Here is a 17,562-nt window from a genome sequence, read left to right as displayed (position 1 = left end):
CTCACTTTCAAGAATGGATAGAATATCCAGACAGGTAACGGAGACTTGAATTACACCATAGAACAATGGCATAACAGCATGTACAGAACATGCCACCCAGTGGAGTAGAGTACATATTCTTTCCAAGTGCAGCTGGAACATTCACCAAGAAATATCATGTCAGCTCATAAAACAAGGCTTAAAAAATTTAAGAGGGTTGAACTTATATTTCTACAACTCCATTTACAGTAGCTTCAAAAAGAAAAAAAAACCCTAGAAATAAACTTAACCAAGGAGGGAAAAGGCTTGTACACTGGAAATTGTAAAACATTCTTGAGAGAAATTAAAGAAGACACAAATAGATGGAAAGACTTCCCATATAATGCACTGAAAAACTTAATTTTGTTAAAATGTTCTTATGAACCAAGGCAATTTGTGGATTAATGCTATATTTATCAAAATCACAATGGTATATTTTACAGAAATAGAGTAAATCCTAAAATTCATATGGAATCACAAAGGGCTCCAAATAGTCAAAACAATCTTGAGAAAGAAGAATAAAAGTGAAACTTCACACTTCTTCACTGCAAAACATTATAAATTGACAGTAATCAAAACAATCTTGGCTAGGCATTGTGGCTCATGACTGTAATCCCAGTGCGTTCGGAGGCCAAGGCTGAAGAGATCACTTGAGATCAGGAGTTTGAAACCAGCCTGGGCAACATAGTGAGACCCTATCTCTACAAAAAAAGTAGAATAATTAGCCAGGCATGGTGGTGCCTGCCTGTAGTCCAAGCTGCTCAGGAGGCTGAGACAGGAGGATCTCTTGAGCCCAGAGGTTTGAGGCTGTGGTGAGCTATGATTGCACCGCTACACTTCAGCCTAGGTGACAGATTGAGACCCTGTCTCTAAAAAACAAACCAACAAACAAAAAACAGAAAACAACAAAAACCAACAGTCTGATATGTATGTATATATATATGTATGTATTTATTGGTACATAATTACACGTATTTGTGGGGTGCATGTGGTATTTTGATATAGGCTTACAATGTGTAATGATCTAATCAGGGTAATTAGGATACCCATTGCCTCAAATTTTTATCATTTCTTTGTTCTGGAGATGTTTCAAATATTCTTTTCTAGCTATCTTGAAATATACTTAAATTATTTTTAACTACAGTCACTCTACTGTGCTGTTGAACCCTAGAGTCTGGTATTGACATAAAGACAGACCTACAAACCACCATAGCACAGTAGACAACCCAGAAATAAACTCAAGCATATACCATCACCGAATTTTCACCAAGAAGACACAATGATAAATAGGTAGTCTCTTCAATAAAGGATGCTGGAAAAACCAGATCTCCATATGCAATATGATGAAATTGAATGCTTATATTACACCACACACAAAAATAAACTCAAAATGAATTAAACTTTAAATGTAAGACCTAAAATTATAAAACTGCTAGAAGAAAACATAGGAGAAAAGTTCATACCTTTGATCTTGGTGATGATTTCTTGGATATGACACAAAAGTCATAGGTCACAAAAGCAAAAATAATAGACAAGTGTGACTAGATGGAGCTAAAAAGCTTCCATGCAGAAAAGGAAACAGTCAACAGAGTGAAAGGGCAGCCTACAGAATGAGATAAAATATTTACAAACTGTTTATCTGGTAAGGAATTAATATCCAAAAAATATAAGTAACTCCTACAACTCAATAGCAAAAAAACAAAAACAAAAATACCCAATTAAAAAATAGGCAAATGAGGACTTGAATAGGTATTTCTCCAGAGAAGACTTACAATTGGCCAACAGGTATATGAAAAGATGTTCCAAATTACTAACCATCTGTGAAATGCAACTCAAAACCATAATGAGCTGTCACCTCACACTTATTAGGATGCCCATTACAAACAACAAAATAAGACAGAAAATAACAAGTGTGGGTGAGTAGGGGAATAAATTGGAACCCTAGTGTGCACTGATGCTAAGAATGTAAAATTGTGCAGCCGCTATGGAAAACAGTTTGGCAGTTCCTTGGAAAATTAAAATTAGCAATGCTATGTGATCCAGCAATCCCATTTCTGGGTATTAATACAAAAGAGTTCATATCAGGATCTTGAAGAGATACATATACTCTCAAGTTTACTGCAGCATAATTCACAGTATTCAAGATGTGGAAACAGACAAAGTGTACATGGATAGATGAATGCATAAAGAAAATACAGTATATACATACAGTGTAATCTTATTTGGCCACAAAAAAGGAGGAAATCCTGTCATTATGATACTAGATGGAAGAAGTTCAAGGACATTACACTAAGTAAAATAAGCCAGTCACAGAAGGATAGTGCTGCACGATTTTATTTATATGAACTATCGAAAATGGTCAAAATTATAGAAGCAGAAGATAGAATGGTGGTTGTCAGGGCTGTGGCCTGGGGAAAATGGGGAGTGGCTGTTCAATGAGTGTGGAGTTTCAGTCTTGTAAGATGAAAACGTTTGAATGATCTGCTATACAACGTTGTGCTTATACTTGACAATGCTGTATTGTACACTTAAAAATATGTTAAGAGAGTAAATCCCATATTATGTGTTATTTACTGCAATGAAAAATAATGAAACATGACTTTCCTTTATCACAACCCTAAACATTCTAAAGTAGCTTCAATATAGCCTGCAAAATTGCGGATACTCTGTTCTGAAGTCTGGTAGAGAAGCAACTGGAAACATCAACTTCAATATATCTATACACTAGACTAGAAAAACTACTCATTTTTACTCAGGAATGTTTGGTTTTCAGTACTTAGGAAGAAGCAGCCATTTCTTACTTTTTAAAATTGCCGTTTTCCAGCTCTAAAGAAATATTGGACACTCTAGCAACTTGTGTGTCAAACCACTGTGTTCTAATAAATGACTTGTAACATACAAGTGCACTAGACAATGTCAGAATTTGTTTCAAGCAATCTTTACATACAGAACAAAAAGATGTAATAATTAATCAGTCAACCATATTAGTTCACTGTGACTGCCATAATATATAGCCACAAACTGTTGGCTTAAAACAGCAGAAATGTATTCTGTCATAGTTGGAGAGACCAGACACCTGAAGTCAAGGCGTCAGCAAGGGTGGCCTCTTCCCGGAGATTGGTAGGGGAAATTCTACTCCTTGCTTGTTCCTGACTCTGGTGGTTGCGGGCCTTCCTTGGCTTGAGGCCACAGCACTCTAATCTCTGCCTCCGTCTTCACATTACCTTCTTTTCTTCTGTGTGTCTCTCGGAACCCCCTCCCTCCTTATGAGATAACCTCATAACTCCCTCCTTATGAGATCATAAGGAAACATGAGCTTGCATTGAGGACCCACCTGAATAATGCAGAATAAGCTTCTCCTGTCAAGATTTTCAATCACAATTTATGCCATGAAACTTAATATTCACTCCTTTGCCATGTTAAGTATAGGTGTCAGGGATTAGGAAGTATTTGCTTAGTGCAAAGTTATTGCGGTTTTGCCATTGAAAGTAATGGTTAAAACTGCAATTACTTTTGCACCAATCTAAATAAATGTGTGAAGCGGGGTTTTTTATAGCTGACCACAGTAATCAAGGTTCATTTTCGCTCTTGCAATAATTGCTGCCTGTGTCAACTTTTTGTAAGAATTGAAATGTTAGAAACTTTTGGAAATGCACAAACAAAGTAAGCCTGCCTGTGTAGTTTTACTGGAGGCACATCTGATTTCCTGCTTTTTGCCATGGGAAGAATCCACGTGAGCATAAGCAGCATCTTGGAACATTGGAATATGTGGAAGAGACAAAAAGAAAGCATATTTCTAAGCCCATTCCTGAAACAAAAACAAATGTGTGTGCGTGCACACACACACACACGCTTTTAATGATCATTTTTACTTCAATCTAGAAGTTATGTTAGTAAAAATGCTGCTTGCCAATAAGCTTTTGGGAAGATAGGAAGAGATGTATGATATGTGTGTGTGGGGGTGTATAAAAATGTCACAACTCTAAACCCAGAATATTACACAATGAGACACTCCCACTAAAGTCAAGAACAAAGAAGGCTAGGATGATCTCTGCTTCTCATTCTCCTCCTCTTCTCTGAATCTCTGCTTAAACCATTGTTCTAAACAGAAAACATGATAATTGGCAAACAAGAAATAAAACTTCCTCTATTTCCAGATAACAGGGTGATATACTTGAAAAATGTTAGGACCAATGTTTAAGCCAATTCCAATAATAATAGAATTCAGCAACATAGTAGGATATAAAATTTACATGTAAAAATCAGGAACATTTGTATAGCTAAAGTAGAATTTTTAAAGGTAAAGGTAAACTTAATTTATAGTAGCCATAAAAGTAAATTAAGGACCTTAACAAGAAATGTTCAAAACTTACATGAAGTTGGCTGTGAAACACTCCTCAAAGACGTAAAAGTAGATTTGAACAAATGAAAAGGTATTCTTCGTTCTTGCTGAGGGTTATCAAAATGATAGTTCTCTCAAAATTAATGAATAGATTCAGTATACCCTAATAAAACTTCAATGGATATTTTAATAGTGCTACAGAGGAACATCCTAAAGTTCATGTGTAAAAATAGACACACATAGGCCAGGCGCGGTGGCTCACGTCTGTAATCCCAGCACTTTGGGAGGCCGAGGCAGGTGGATCACGAGATCAGGAGATCGAGACTATCCTGGCTAACGTGGTGAAACCCTGTCTCTACTAAAAAATACAAAAAATTAGCCGGGTGTGGTGGCAGGCCCCTGTAGTCCCAGCTACTCGGGAGGCTGGGGCAGGAGAATGGCATGAACCCGGGAGGCAGAGCTTGCAGTGAGCCGAGATCGCACCACTGTACTCCAGCCTGGGCGACAGAGCGAGAGTCCGTCTCAAAAAATAATAATAATAAAACAAAACAAAACAAAACAAAACACACACACACACAAATAGTTAAGAAAATACAAAGAAGGGAGAGCTATGAGAAATCTAATCTTACAAGATATTAAGACATACTTAAAGCCCCTCTGACTGAAACAGTGTGTTACTGGCACACAAATGAACAGATTTATGGGACAGAATGGAAAGGACCGAACAGATAAATCTAGATATAGAAATTCGTTGTATGACAGAAGTAGACCTAAAATCATTGCAGCAAAGATGATCTTTTGAATAAATGATGTTGGAACAACTGGACAGCCATTTTGAAAAAAAGATAAAGTTAGATTTTATCTTTTAGATAAAATTGATTTTATCTGATTTTATCTAATTTATCTGATTTTATCTAATTTGATAAAATTAGATTTTATCAATTCTTGTGCCACCCAAAGAAAAAATGCTAAATTGATCCAATGTCTACATATAATAAAATGAAACTGGACACATGCTAAAAGAAGGCATGGGTGAATTCCTCTGGGTGTAGGTAAAGGCTTCTAACTGTGATAAAATCCCAGATGAGATGTAATAAAAATAAACACTGATAACATTGACAACATATAATTTCTTTTTTTTAAAGTTGCATAGTAAAATGCCATAAGCAAAGCCAAAAGACAAATGGCAAACTAGAAGAAAATATTTGTAACATCTGTCACTTGTGTCTTAGCCCTCTCTTACATTGCTATAAAGAAATAACTAAGACTGAATAATGTATACATATTAAGAAATGTAAGGCCGGATGCAGTGGCTCATGCCTGTAATCCCAGCACTTTGGGAGGCCGAGGCAGGTGGATCACGAGGTCAGGAGTTTGAGACCAGTCTGGCAAAAATGGTGAAACTCTGTCTTTACTAAAAATACAAAAATTAGCTGGTGTGGTGGTGCACGGCTGTAATCCCAGCTACTCGGGAGGCTGAGACAGGAGAATTGCTTGAACCCAGGAGGTGGAGGTTGCAGTGAGCCGAGATCACACCACAGCACTCCAACCTGGAAGACAAGAGCAAAACCCCTTCTCAAAAAAATAAAAAGTATATGTATATATATTTAATTGGCTTATGTTTCTGCACACTATAGAAGAAGTATAGTGGCATCTGTTACTGGGCAGGCCTCAGGAATCTTCCTATCATAGTGGGAGGCAAAGAGGGAGCAGGCACCTCACATGGCCAGAGCAGGAGCAAGAGAGGGAGAGAGAGAGTTAAAGGGGAGGTGCCACACACTTACACACTTTTAAGATAGCACCAAGCCATGAGAGATCCACCCCTCAAGACCCAAATGCCTCCCATCAGGCCCTACCTTCATTATTGGGGATTATAATTCAACATGAGATTTAAGCAGGGACAAATATCCTAACTATATCACTCCACTCCTGGACTCTCCCAAATCTCATGTCCTTCTCATGTTGCAAAATATAATCATGCCTTCCCAACAGTCACCCAAAGTCTTAACTCTTTCCAGCATTAACTCAAAAGTCCAAAGTCTCATCTTAGACAAGCCAAACCCCTTCTACTTGTGAGCCTGAAAAATCAAAAACAAGTTAATTCCTTCCAAGATACAATGGAGATACAGACAGTAGGTAAATATTCCCATTCCAAAGGGGAGAAATTGACTGACATAAAGGCTATTATAGGCCCCATGCAAGTTCAAAATACAGCAGGGCAGTCATTAAATATTAAAGCTCCAAAATAATCTTTACTCTGTGTCCCACTATCCAGGCCACACTGATGGAAGGGGTGGGCCCTCAAGGCCTTCGGCATCTCTACCCTTGTGACTTTGCAGGGTTTAACTCCTGTGGCTGCTCTCACAGGATTTAAGTGCCTGCATCTTTTTGAGGCACAGATTGCAAGCTACCAGTGGATCCACTATTCTGGGGTCTGGAGATCAGTGACCCACTTCTCACAGTTCCACTAGGCAGTGCCCTGGTGGGGACTCTGAGTGGGAGCTCCAAACTCTTTTTTTGCTTGGCATTGCATCTAGCAGAGGTTCTTGTGAGGCCTCCACTCTTGCAGCAGACTTCCTCCTGGGCACCCAGGCTTTCTCATACATCCTCTGAAATCTAGGAAGAGGCTGCCAAGTGTTCTTCACTCTTGCATTCTGTGTATCTACTGGCTTAGCACACCATGGAAGCTGACAGGGCTTATGGCTTGCACCCTCTGAAGCAGCAGCCCAAGCTGTATCTGGTGCCTTTTGAGCCATGGTTGGAGCATGAGCAGTTGGGATGTGGAGAACCGTGTCCCAAGGCTGCATAGGATAGTGGGGCCCTGGGCTTGTCCCCTGAAACCATTCTTTCCTTCTAGGCCTCTGGGCCTGTGATGGGAGAGGCTACCACAAAGGTCTCTGAAAGGCCTTCAAGGCCTGTTCTCCATTGTCTTGGATATTAGTACTTGGCTTTTTTTCAGTTATGCATATTTCTCTAGCAAGAGATTGCTCCACGTCCTGCTTGAATTCTTGAATTCCTCTCCAGAAAACTTTTTTTTTCCTCTCTGCCACATGGCCAGGCTGTAAATTCCCCAAACTTTTATGCTATGCTTCCTGTTTAAATATTATTTCAAATTTAAAGTTATTTATTTCTTCCCACATCTGAGCATTGGCTGTTAGAAGCAGCCATGCAAATGCTTAGCTGCTTAGAAATTTCTTCTGCCAGATACCCTAAATCATCACTTTGAAGTTCAAACTTCCACAGAGGCCTAGGACATGGACAAAATGCAGCCAAGTTCTTCAATAAGGCATAACATGTGTGACCTTTGCTCCAGTGCCCTATAAGTTTCTCATTTTCATCTGAGACCTTGTCAGCCTTGACTTCACTGTCAATGTCACTATCAGCATGTTGGTCACAATCATGTAATCAGTGTCTAAGAAGTTCCAAAGTTTCCCTCATATTCCTGTTTTCTTCTGAGCGCTCCAAACTCTCTCAACCTCTGCCTGCTACCCAATCCAAACCTGCTGTCACATTTTCATGTATCTTTATAGCAATGTCCCACTCTTCAGTACCAATTTTCTCTGTTAGACCATTCTTGCATTACTATAAGGAAATACCTGAAACTGGGTAATTAGTAAAGAGATTTAATTGGCTCATGGTTCTGCAGGCTTTACAGGAAGCATGGTGCTGGCATCTGCTTGGTTTCTAAGGAGGCCTCAGGAATCTTGCCATCATAGGAGAAGGTGAAGAGGGAGCAGGCACATCACATGGCCAGAGTGGGAGTAAGAGAGAGTTGGAGGGGAGGTGCTACACCTTTTTAAGTCAGCACCAAGCCAGGAGGGATATGTTCTCATGACCCAAACACCTTCCACTGGGCCCCACCTCCAGCATTGGGGATTACAATCAACATGAAGCTTAGGCAAGGACAAATATCTAAACTATCAACAGACAAAAGTATAATATCCCTTATTTATAGAGATCTTTTAAAAATTATGGGGTGCAGAGAGGACCACAAATCTTATGATAAAATGGCAAAACACATGAATAGATAATTCACAAAAAGATATATAGTGCCCATAATCATATTAAAAGACGTTGAATTTCATGAACACCTAAGATAAATAAAGCAATACCAGGATACCACTCATCACCCATCAGATTAGCAACAATTTAAAAGCTTAACAATGCTTTCTTCTGTAGAGGATGAGGAGAAACAGACATTCTAATATACTGCTGGTTGGAATACAAAATGGTACAAGACCTGTAGAGAGAAATTGGCAATATGTAACAAAACTACATATGTCTTTAATTTCCAACTCAACAATCCTCCCATCCTAATTCTAAAGATACATCTTCAATTATTTGAAAATACATATGAGCAAAGTTACTCATTGCTGCAATATTCTAACTTTAAAATATCGATAACCATGTAAGTAAGCATTGGAGATTTGGTGAATAAATGATAGTGTGTGAATACACATGGAGTAGTATGCAACAGTTAAAAAGAATGAGAACAATCTCTATGAATTTATATAGAGAAATTTTCAGAGACTATTGTTCATTGATCAAAGTACAAATGTATGAATATATGGAGTATATATGAAGAATATATGGAGTATGCACATTTCATGTAAAAAGAAGGGAAAATAGACATATACACATATACACACAAACTTGCCTTTACATAAAAACACAGCAAAGATAATCAAGGATCCAATGAAATGGGTTACCTACAAGGAACAGGACGGACAGGATAGAAAAGTCTTGCCAATTTTCTGGATATGTCTTTTGTATAGATTTGACTTTAAGAAGCATGTTAATGTCCTGTATATCCAAAAATGAAACTAAGTCAATATGGATGAGATGGAGAACTTGAAACTGAAACAAGCAGACCCAGTTGCATTAACATGGCCACAATGAATGGAAGAAAAAATACACTAATCCATGTTACTTAGAAACACAGTATATTGACTATATAGTCTCAGTCTTGGGCAAGGTGTGGGAAGGATTGCAAGCCACAAGAACTCTTTCTAGATAGATATGATTTTTGTAATGAGGTGAATAAGTAATTCTGAAATAATTTTAGATTTATTATGGAATTAAACCAAAGAATAAATGTGTTAATATTCTTGGGAGTCAGTATTCTCATTATGGAAGAAAGACGTACAAATATCAAAGGAGGAAAGCAATAAAAATCCCTGTAGTGATAGACTGGATTTGGAGGTATCACTGTGTACTCAATATTTCTAAAATATGTGTATATTTGTTATGCAGTTACATGTGCACATGTATATATATGTATATATGAACATACATACAGGTACACATATATAGATATGTTTATATATGCATATATTGATGTGTGTGTGTATACATACATGTGTTTCTTACCTTGATACAATAAAAAGACCTAAAGGTAAAGACACAACATTCGCAGTGAGCACATATAGCACCATATCTTGGTCCCGAATACCATTGCTCTTTAATAGGACAAGAGTTTCTCAAAGAGATGCCTGTTTCTGAGGTTGAAAGAGGTGTGTGCAAGGTGAGCCTGGAGCATCTTGCTATATGAGAAAGCAAGGAGTATTCTTACAAATTGCTAGGCACATGTCACAAAGATAAAAGAACCAGCTTGAAGGGATTCTTACTGCTCAAGTCTAGAAAAATTTGAGCACCAAAATAATGAGCTATTGTAATGGCATTTAAACCTTGAGAAAAAAATCAGATACCATTAGTCCATGTCACTAACAAATAGACAAATCAATAAATGGGGGAAAAGGGTGGGCTCTCCTTGCATCAGAATACCTAGTGCTATTTGCAAATGTGGAACTGGTAATGGAGTTAGGAAATCATCATTTTGCAAACATGATAAGAAGATTGGGTCTGGCAATACTCATCATTGGATGGGGTGCTAACACTGGGGAGAAGTTTTGACCGGGAGCAAGATGTTTGCTTGGTCTTAAAGTATCTCCTCACAGATCGCTTGTTAGTTGGAAGAGAAGTAGTACACAGTACAGAAATCAGACATCATCTTAACTAGATGATGAAAGTTAAAATTAGTACTGAGAGGCAGAAGGACTTTGTGTGAGTGAGGAGGGAGATACCCTGACAGGAGCACAACTTCGCTTGTATAGTATTCTAGTCAAGAATGAGTAACCCGTATCTAACCATGAGGAAACATCAGACAAACTCAAAAGGAACATTCCGTTCAAAAAGGGCAGAACAGAGTTATATTCTTCAACAACATAAATGTCCTTAAGACACAGAAAGACAGTGGAAGTGTTCCAGATTAAAGAAGACCAGAGACACAGCAAATGGGTATAATAGTAGCCCCTAGATTGGCTCCGGTATCAGGCAAGAAAGAAATCCCACAAAGTTCATCATTGAGTTGGTTGATGAAATTGAAATACAAATAAAGATTTGACATAAGTATGTCAATGATATATTTCCTGAGGTCAATAACTATATACTGTGAAGATGTTCTCTATGTTCAGATATATCATCCAGAGAAAACAATCAAGTAAATGAGATAAAATGTTACAGAGAAAGGATGTAAAGTTGCTCCACATACTACTTGTTTTATTCAACTTTTTTCTGTAAATTTGAAATTATTTCCAAATAAAAAATTAAAATATGTTTAGAAAACATGCCATTTTCACCAAAAGAATTGTATAGAATAGCCCATGAAACACTCTTTAAAGTGTTCTTGATGTCAAATTTGATCTGTAAGTTGACATCCTCAGATTCTTTCAAATGCATGACAGGTTTACACAGTTCACATCATCTGCCTCATTGCCTTTGACAAATAGATTTGTGCAATATTTAGACTTTCAGGCAGTGAAAGTCAGCCACTAAACAATTTCTCTGGGACGTTACCATTACCAAGTTCTTCTCTCTTTCATCTTATATGCAGCAAATCCTATTTCAGTCATTCTTTCAAAAATATTGTCACAGCATCTCTAGATTTCTATCAGCATAATCAAGCTTTCTATCCCCTCATTTTACTCTTGTGTATAATCACAGGCTGTCTCCATCACTTAGTGCCACCCCTATCCATTCTAGTCATACTCTAATTAAGAAAATAAATTCAAGCTTGAGAATGTGAAATAAACAAAAATTTGTTAATAAAACAGTATCAAGGCTGCAGAAATAGACCTTTAGCTAATATATGTACTTCTCCACACACCATGACCCCTTCTTCACTTCAGTAAAACTCCTACTCCCAGAAGATTCTTTCTCTTTTCTCCAATACCATTGACAGTTCTCCTCCAGATGTTCCATATGTTCTTTGCCTTATCAGTGTGCAGTCATATGTGTGAGTGTGTCTCTGCGTGTGTCTGTATTGCCTGGAGTGGGGAATTTGAAATATTAATTGACTGCTTCCACATGATGAACTCAAGATGCATACTCTGTTTTTTCCATATATATAAAATACATGTGCTAAAGGAAGAAATATTGTTGAGGTCCAATGATTTAACAGAGATAGCTATATCCTAACCATCATGTGACTGACTTAGGCGAAAACTTTTTTGCTCGATTGTTTCCTGTGTTGAAAGAATTATTCAATAGACTAGCAATCTGTGACCACGTTTTTCATGACTAGTACCTTTAGATATGGTGATATGCTTATATCAGGATTTCTTTAATATAGGCTCTTGCTTTTTATTTATAAGTTCTTTTCTAAAAAATGTATTCAGCAGATATTATCTAGTTCTTTGAGAGTGTAATGCTTTTGTTTAATTACATCAGAAAATTTTTAGAACCAGAATGATCGGAAAAAGATTTTCTGAGCAATAATAGTTTTTAGAGATTAAAATGGATTTCCCTCAATAATTCATTTCATATAAAAACTAGGAAAATTATTGAAAGCACTTTTTTTGGCCAAATTCTTCCCGTTTAGCATGTTTGCAATTTTTTCAGTTCTATGACTTAAATTTCTTTTTTTCTTCTCCCCCATTCATTTGTACTTTTGTCTACCAAACAAATCCTCTACAAGAAAATCATTCCCTACTTTAGAGGTTTTTGTCTTATGCCAACAAATTCTCTTAGCCTTTTTTGTTTCTGTGTTAGCACATAGAAAAGTAGAGAAAACCTATTTGCCAAGAGGGAGGAAGATGTTAAACCCCTCACTTCCCCAAAATGGTACCAAAACATAACATTTCAGGCCAAATTTATGGCCTAAACATTAGTTACACAATGAAAATGTATTCCTTATCATAGCAAAAATGTATTCATTCTTCACACATTACAGAATATTCATTCCTTATGTACATATTTAGTAACATATTCCTGTGTTATTAAAAACAACAACAAATGCAGTTTTTTGAGCTATGAAATTTAAGCAAATTAGAAACGATTAAAATTACATTGATGAATCTTGAAGTTGATCTACAAAATTACTGTTGAAAATAAATAGGGTACTGGTATGCTGAAATTTACTTAAATAATTTGACAAGTTAAGTTTGAACCACAAAAGATATATATGTGACCTGTTTTAATTCGGAAAAAAATCATGGGATAGATACTTAAATAGATCTGGAGGATTCAAATCAAATTTATTTTCTAAGAAAATGATAGCTAAGAATTAAGAGGCTTTTGATAGACACTTCTCTCATTCATTAGCTCTTTTGTGATACTCATTAAACATACATTAATTTAATAATTAAATAATTAAGAACAACATGGAGGTAACCGCCCCCATGATTCACCTACCTCCCGCTGGGTCTCTCCCATGACACATGGGGATTATGGGAACTACAATTCAAGATGAGATTTGGGTGGGGACACAGCCAAACCATATCAGATCCCTTTGAGCCCAGGAGTTCAGATCCCTTCAGACCAGTCTGGGCAGCATGGCAAAACCCCATCTCTACAAAAAAAATGAAGAAATTTGCAGGGCATGGTGGTGCACACCTCTAGTCTCTACTACTTGGGAGGCTGAGGCGAGAGGATCACTTGAGTCCAGGAGGTTGAGGCTGCGTGTCACTGCACTCCAGTCAGGGTGACAGAGGGAGACCATGTCTTGAAAAATAAATAAATAAATAAATAAATAAGTGGAAATCATACGAAGAAAAATCATTAAAAATCTTAATTATGAAGGAAATTAGAAGTTCAAAGGAAGATTAGTGGGTTTATTGAAAGTGTAAATTTGTTTTATACTCACTGAATTCACCCAGCAGTCTCCAGGAAATATTTAACATCAACAAGTACTTATATATTGGTGCTGTATTAACTTTTAATTAGAAAGTCATGGTCTCTATCCAAAGAAATGTATAAGTTAATACATTCCCAGTGTTAAATATAACCTGTTTTTTAGGTTAAGCAACTATTGCATAGCATTCAGTTGGTGTTATTGCCACATCTGCATTTAACTGGCTGTTTCTACAACTCTTACTACGTTGAATATAAAAGCTCACTGATCATGCAGATATATATATAATATATATATACATATAAAATAAATAAATCCTAATGGAGTATTTAACTCTAGCTACACCTAGGACTATGAATATTCCTACAGATTTAAAAGATGTTATTTGGAGCGTATGTATGGAATGAATGTTTTCAAAACATGGGAATGCAAATGATCTTAACTCATAAATGAACTAATTGTTCTTCTTAATGTTATTGAATATCATTTCCTAGTTACAGAGCTGGGGAAAAGAATTAAATCTATCTATCTATCCATATATCCATCTGTTATTATGTATCAGTTCTGGCTGTGCACATTTTTATATTTTCTAGATAAATGTTTTATTTTAGCCACATGGTGTTTTCTTCTTTTCAAAAAAAAAAAAAAAAAAAAACAAAACTGGGTAATCAATTCTGAGAAAATGAAAAGGACCTTCCCATGCCACTATAAAAGTATGCCATATCTTGGCTCAGATCCAATTCTGCTGAATATTCATTAGTGAGTATACCTAAATGGCTTCATTGTCAATGTTTATCTGTAAAACCATGTCTTTTCCATTATTTGCATTATCATTAACAAATACACATGATGTGTATGATGAGTACGAAATAGAATACAACTATAATTGACTATCTGTAACACAAAAATATGGAATTTGTATCATTTTATGTAAAACTACTGCATCATTAACTATAAAGCTTCCTTCCCTTTTAATGTAAGTTTTAAAAACCAGTGTTACATACAGAAATCTTTGCATTTGGTATTTTGTCCTAATTAGAGAAATCATATGATAATTACCCTACTTAACAAATGAATAGGCCAGGAGTAGTGGCTCAGCCTGAAATCCTGCACTTTGGGAAGCCAAGGTGGTGGATTGCCTGAGCTCAGGAGTTTGAACCAGCCTGGCCAACATGGTGAAACCCTGCCTCTTCTAAAAAGACAAAATTATCTGGGCATTGTGGCACATGCCTGTAATCCGAGCTACTTGGGAGGCTGAGGCAGGAGAATCACTTGAACACGGGAGGCAGAGGTTGCAGAGAACCGAGATCGCACCACTGTACTCCAGACTGGGCAACAGAGCAGCCTCTGTCTCAAAATAAATAAATAAATAAATAAAAATAAGGAGCAAATTCCTTTAGAAGTATAATTTATTGCTTATTCCAGCTTACTTTGGTGTGAACCAGGGAAGAGGAGAAGTTAGAAAAGAAGAAGAAACTGACAAACATGAAAACCTTAAATCTCTTGTCAACAAATATTGGAAGTGGCAGCAAAAAAATTGTATATAAACATTAGATATATGAAGCAAACATGTTTTTAAATCCAACCTTCATTATGAATATAAATATTCTATAACTTTCATTCCAAAAGAATCATGAGCATGTGAGAGTCAATTTCTGCACAGCAGCAATGAAAGGTTATTGAAATAAATCACTTTGTCTTTTCCCTCAGGATTGACATCTTTAAGTATGTGATCTACGGCATCGCAGCTGCGTTCTTTGTGTATGGCATTTTGCTGATGGTGGAAGGTTTCTTCACAACTGGGGCCATCAAAGATCTCTATGGGGATTTCAAAATCACCACTTGTGGCAGATGTGTGAGCGCTTGGGTATGTTAGTTCTCTACATTCAGTATTTAATGTGGATTGATTTCAATAGCACACAGGTGTTTGCATTCATCTCCCAAGAATTAAAATTTTTTTTTCACATAGTAACGTTTCCTTCTGTGATGCTATCTTAAATCTTGATAACATTATTTTTGAAATTAAGATTATTCCTTGTGAAAATTCAGTTTCAAATACTCAGATTCTATGTAGCACAACTAGTTTTGTTTCTAGAGGTAGCAACACTGTTGATTGATGTATGGTTTTTTTTTTTTTCCAAAGGGCTCTGTGATTCTCTTGAGAATCACACAAAAATTCATCTCCAATTTCTAAGCAATACATGTGCCTGTCTCCTGTTAAACATATGTCTCTGTATTTTACTGTAAATTTGAGGACAGCTATATCATATGATTTCTGTTTTCTATTAATTTAAGAATTCTATTAATTTCAGCATTAAATTTTAATTTATATAATATTTAATGGCAAATCAAACTTATAGTCTTACTCTACAGTTTTGTAATACAGACAATGTGTATCTATCTATTAATGCATGAGTGGTGAAAATGAAAAATAATAAGGTTGAAAGTACTTTTGCACTTTTATACAGAATAATTTTTCTAGAATGAAATGTTGAAGCTTCCATTCTTGACAGACATATTTTCCTTTTTTCTAATGTTATGTAACAACATGTGTCTAATTATAGCATATAATTCATGTTAAGTAAGCTGTCTCTATTAAAGACTGATGTAAATTACTTCAATCTCACAGAAATGCTCAAAAATACTTGTTTACCAGCAAACCTTTTTTATTTTAACCTGTTTCTAACACATTTTATTATGCTTCTTGGTGTCAACAGCAACAATAATCTGATAAGATAGTTTGCCTGAGTTGTGGGTATTTGTAGTGGTCTCTGGAATGATTTCTTATAAGAATCACCTGTTTTTAGTTTGGGACAAAACTTATTGTAACACTCAAAGAGATAAAATATATGAATAGGAGTTAAACTGGAATCCCAATAATGTGACTAAGGGGCTTTAAACTGTGCCTTATTATTGAAATTATTTAAATCAGTAATAGCAAATTATAGATCCAGGGAAACTTAGTTACAGAGAGATATTGGATTGATGAAAAAATAGAATATGACTAATTCGTGGTCCAATTTTCAGTGATGCCGAAGCAATTTATCTAGTAAAAAGGCAACTTCCGATTTTAAGATTCATTTCCCTTCTGTCAGTAGAGTATAGTGAATTGAGTTATATAGCAATTGGCTTTTTATTACAATTGGAACAGTAACATTGTAATGCCACTGGTGTGCCTTGGCAAGTTATTTACCTTTTATGGATCACAATTTCCTCATTTACAAAATGAGGATCATTTCTAAAGCTTATTCCAGCTCAATGAGTCTGTGATTCTAAAACCCTAGCGAAAAAATAAAGAGATAAGGGGGTCTGAAAGCACGTCTTTACCATAAGGTAATAACCTTCTGCCAGGAAGAGTGCATTCAATTGTGTTATTTCATTCAGAATTTGAAAATAACTTCATAATAAAAAGAAAAAGCAATCAAAGAAGAATTACATATTTATATATAGAGAGAGATGCACTTGGTTATCTGCCTGCCATTCAAGCATCTTAAAGGTATTTCAAATAGGAATTTTCGAAGCAAAACATGAGACACGCTTTCTTTTCTTTTCTTTTTTTTTTTCTATAATGGTAACAATTGTGTCACCAGTCCCACCCAACAGACCAGAAGGGTGGCAGCAGCTGCGTGGGCTCCTCCAGAGGCAATGCAGCAGGGTGTCAGCCCAGCAAGATGCCCCGCCCACTCCTGTAACACCTCCCTGCCACCCCGGAATGAGCATAGCAGACAGGAGTAGGGGCTGCATTCTCCTGCGTTCTGCAGAGACAGCAAAGCAGCGGGTGAGGCTCTGAGCCATACCCTGGCTGTCCCAACACTGCCTTCACGAAGGGGGCTAGCTCCACGACTGAGAAGTAAACAGTGGCGGCTGCAGCCAGCGCTGCAGAACCCTGCCTCCCTTCGCCTCTGCCAACCATTCCTCCACACCCCCACCTCAGCTTGCATATCACGCAGGACTTGTAGCTCCATGAAATCGAGGGGAAAAGAAAGATTTATCGTCCACCCTCTCCTGCCACTTATTTCCACTCTACTGATGCTGCTTTTTTTTTTTTTTTTTTTTTTTTTTTTTTCATTTG

The 17,562-nt window shown here is 36.7% G+C and overlaps 1 protein-coding gene across 5 annotated transcripts in view; it reads left to right on the top strand.

The window, feature by feature from the left end:
• The window catches only part of GPM6A (glycoprotein M6A), a 369,539-nt gene that overhangs the window by 312,925 nt on the left and 39,052 nt on the right, over positions 1–17,562 (top strand). For all 5 annotated transcript variants that reach the window (XM_055385537.2, XM_019025323.3, XM_055385538.2 and 2 more), the window contains exon 3: positions 15,201–15,357. In XM_055385537.2, coding sequence (XP_055241512.1) covers positions 15,201–15,357 — 157 coding nt within the window. The remainder of the gene's footprint in view (positions 1–15,200; positions 15,358–17,562) is intronic.

Source organism: Gorilla gorilla, chromosome 3 (genome assembly GCF_029281585.2).
Source record: "Gorilla gorilla gorilla isolate KB3781 chromosome 3, NHGRI_mGorGor1-v2.1_pri, whole genome shotgun sequence".
Taxonomy (NCBI): Eukaryota; Metazoa; Chordata; class Mammalia; order Primates; family Hominidae; genus Gorilla; species Gorilla gorilla.
Note: the sequence above shows the minus strand (reverse complement) of the source record. Positions and strands in the feature narration are given on the sequence as shown.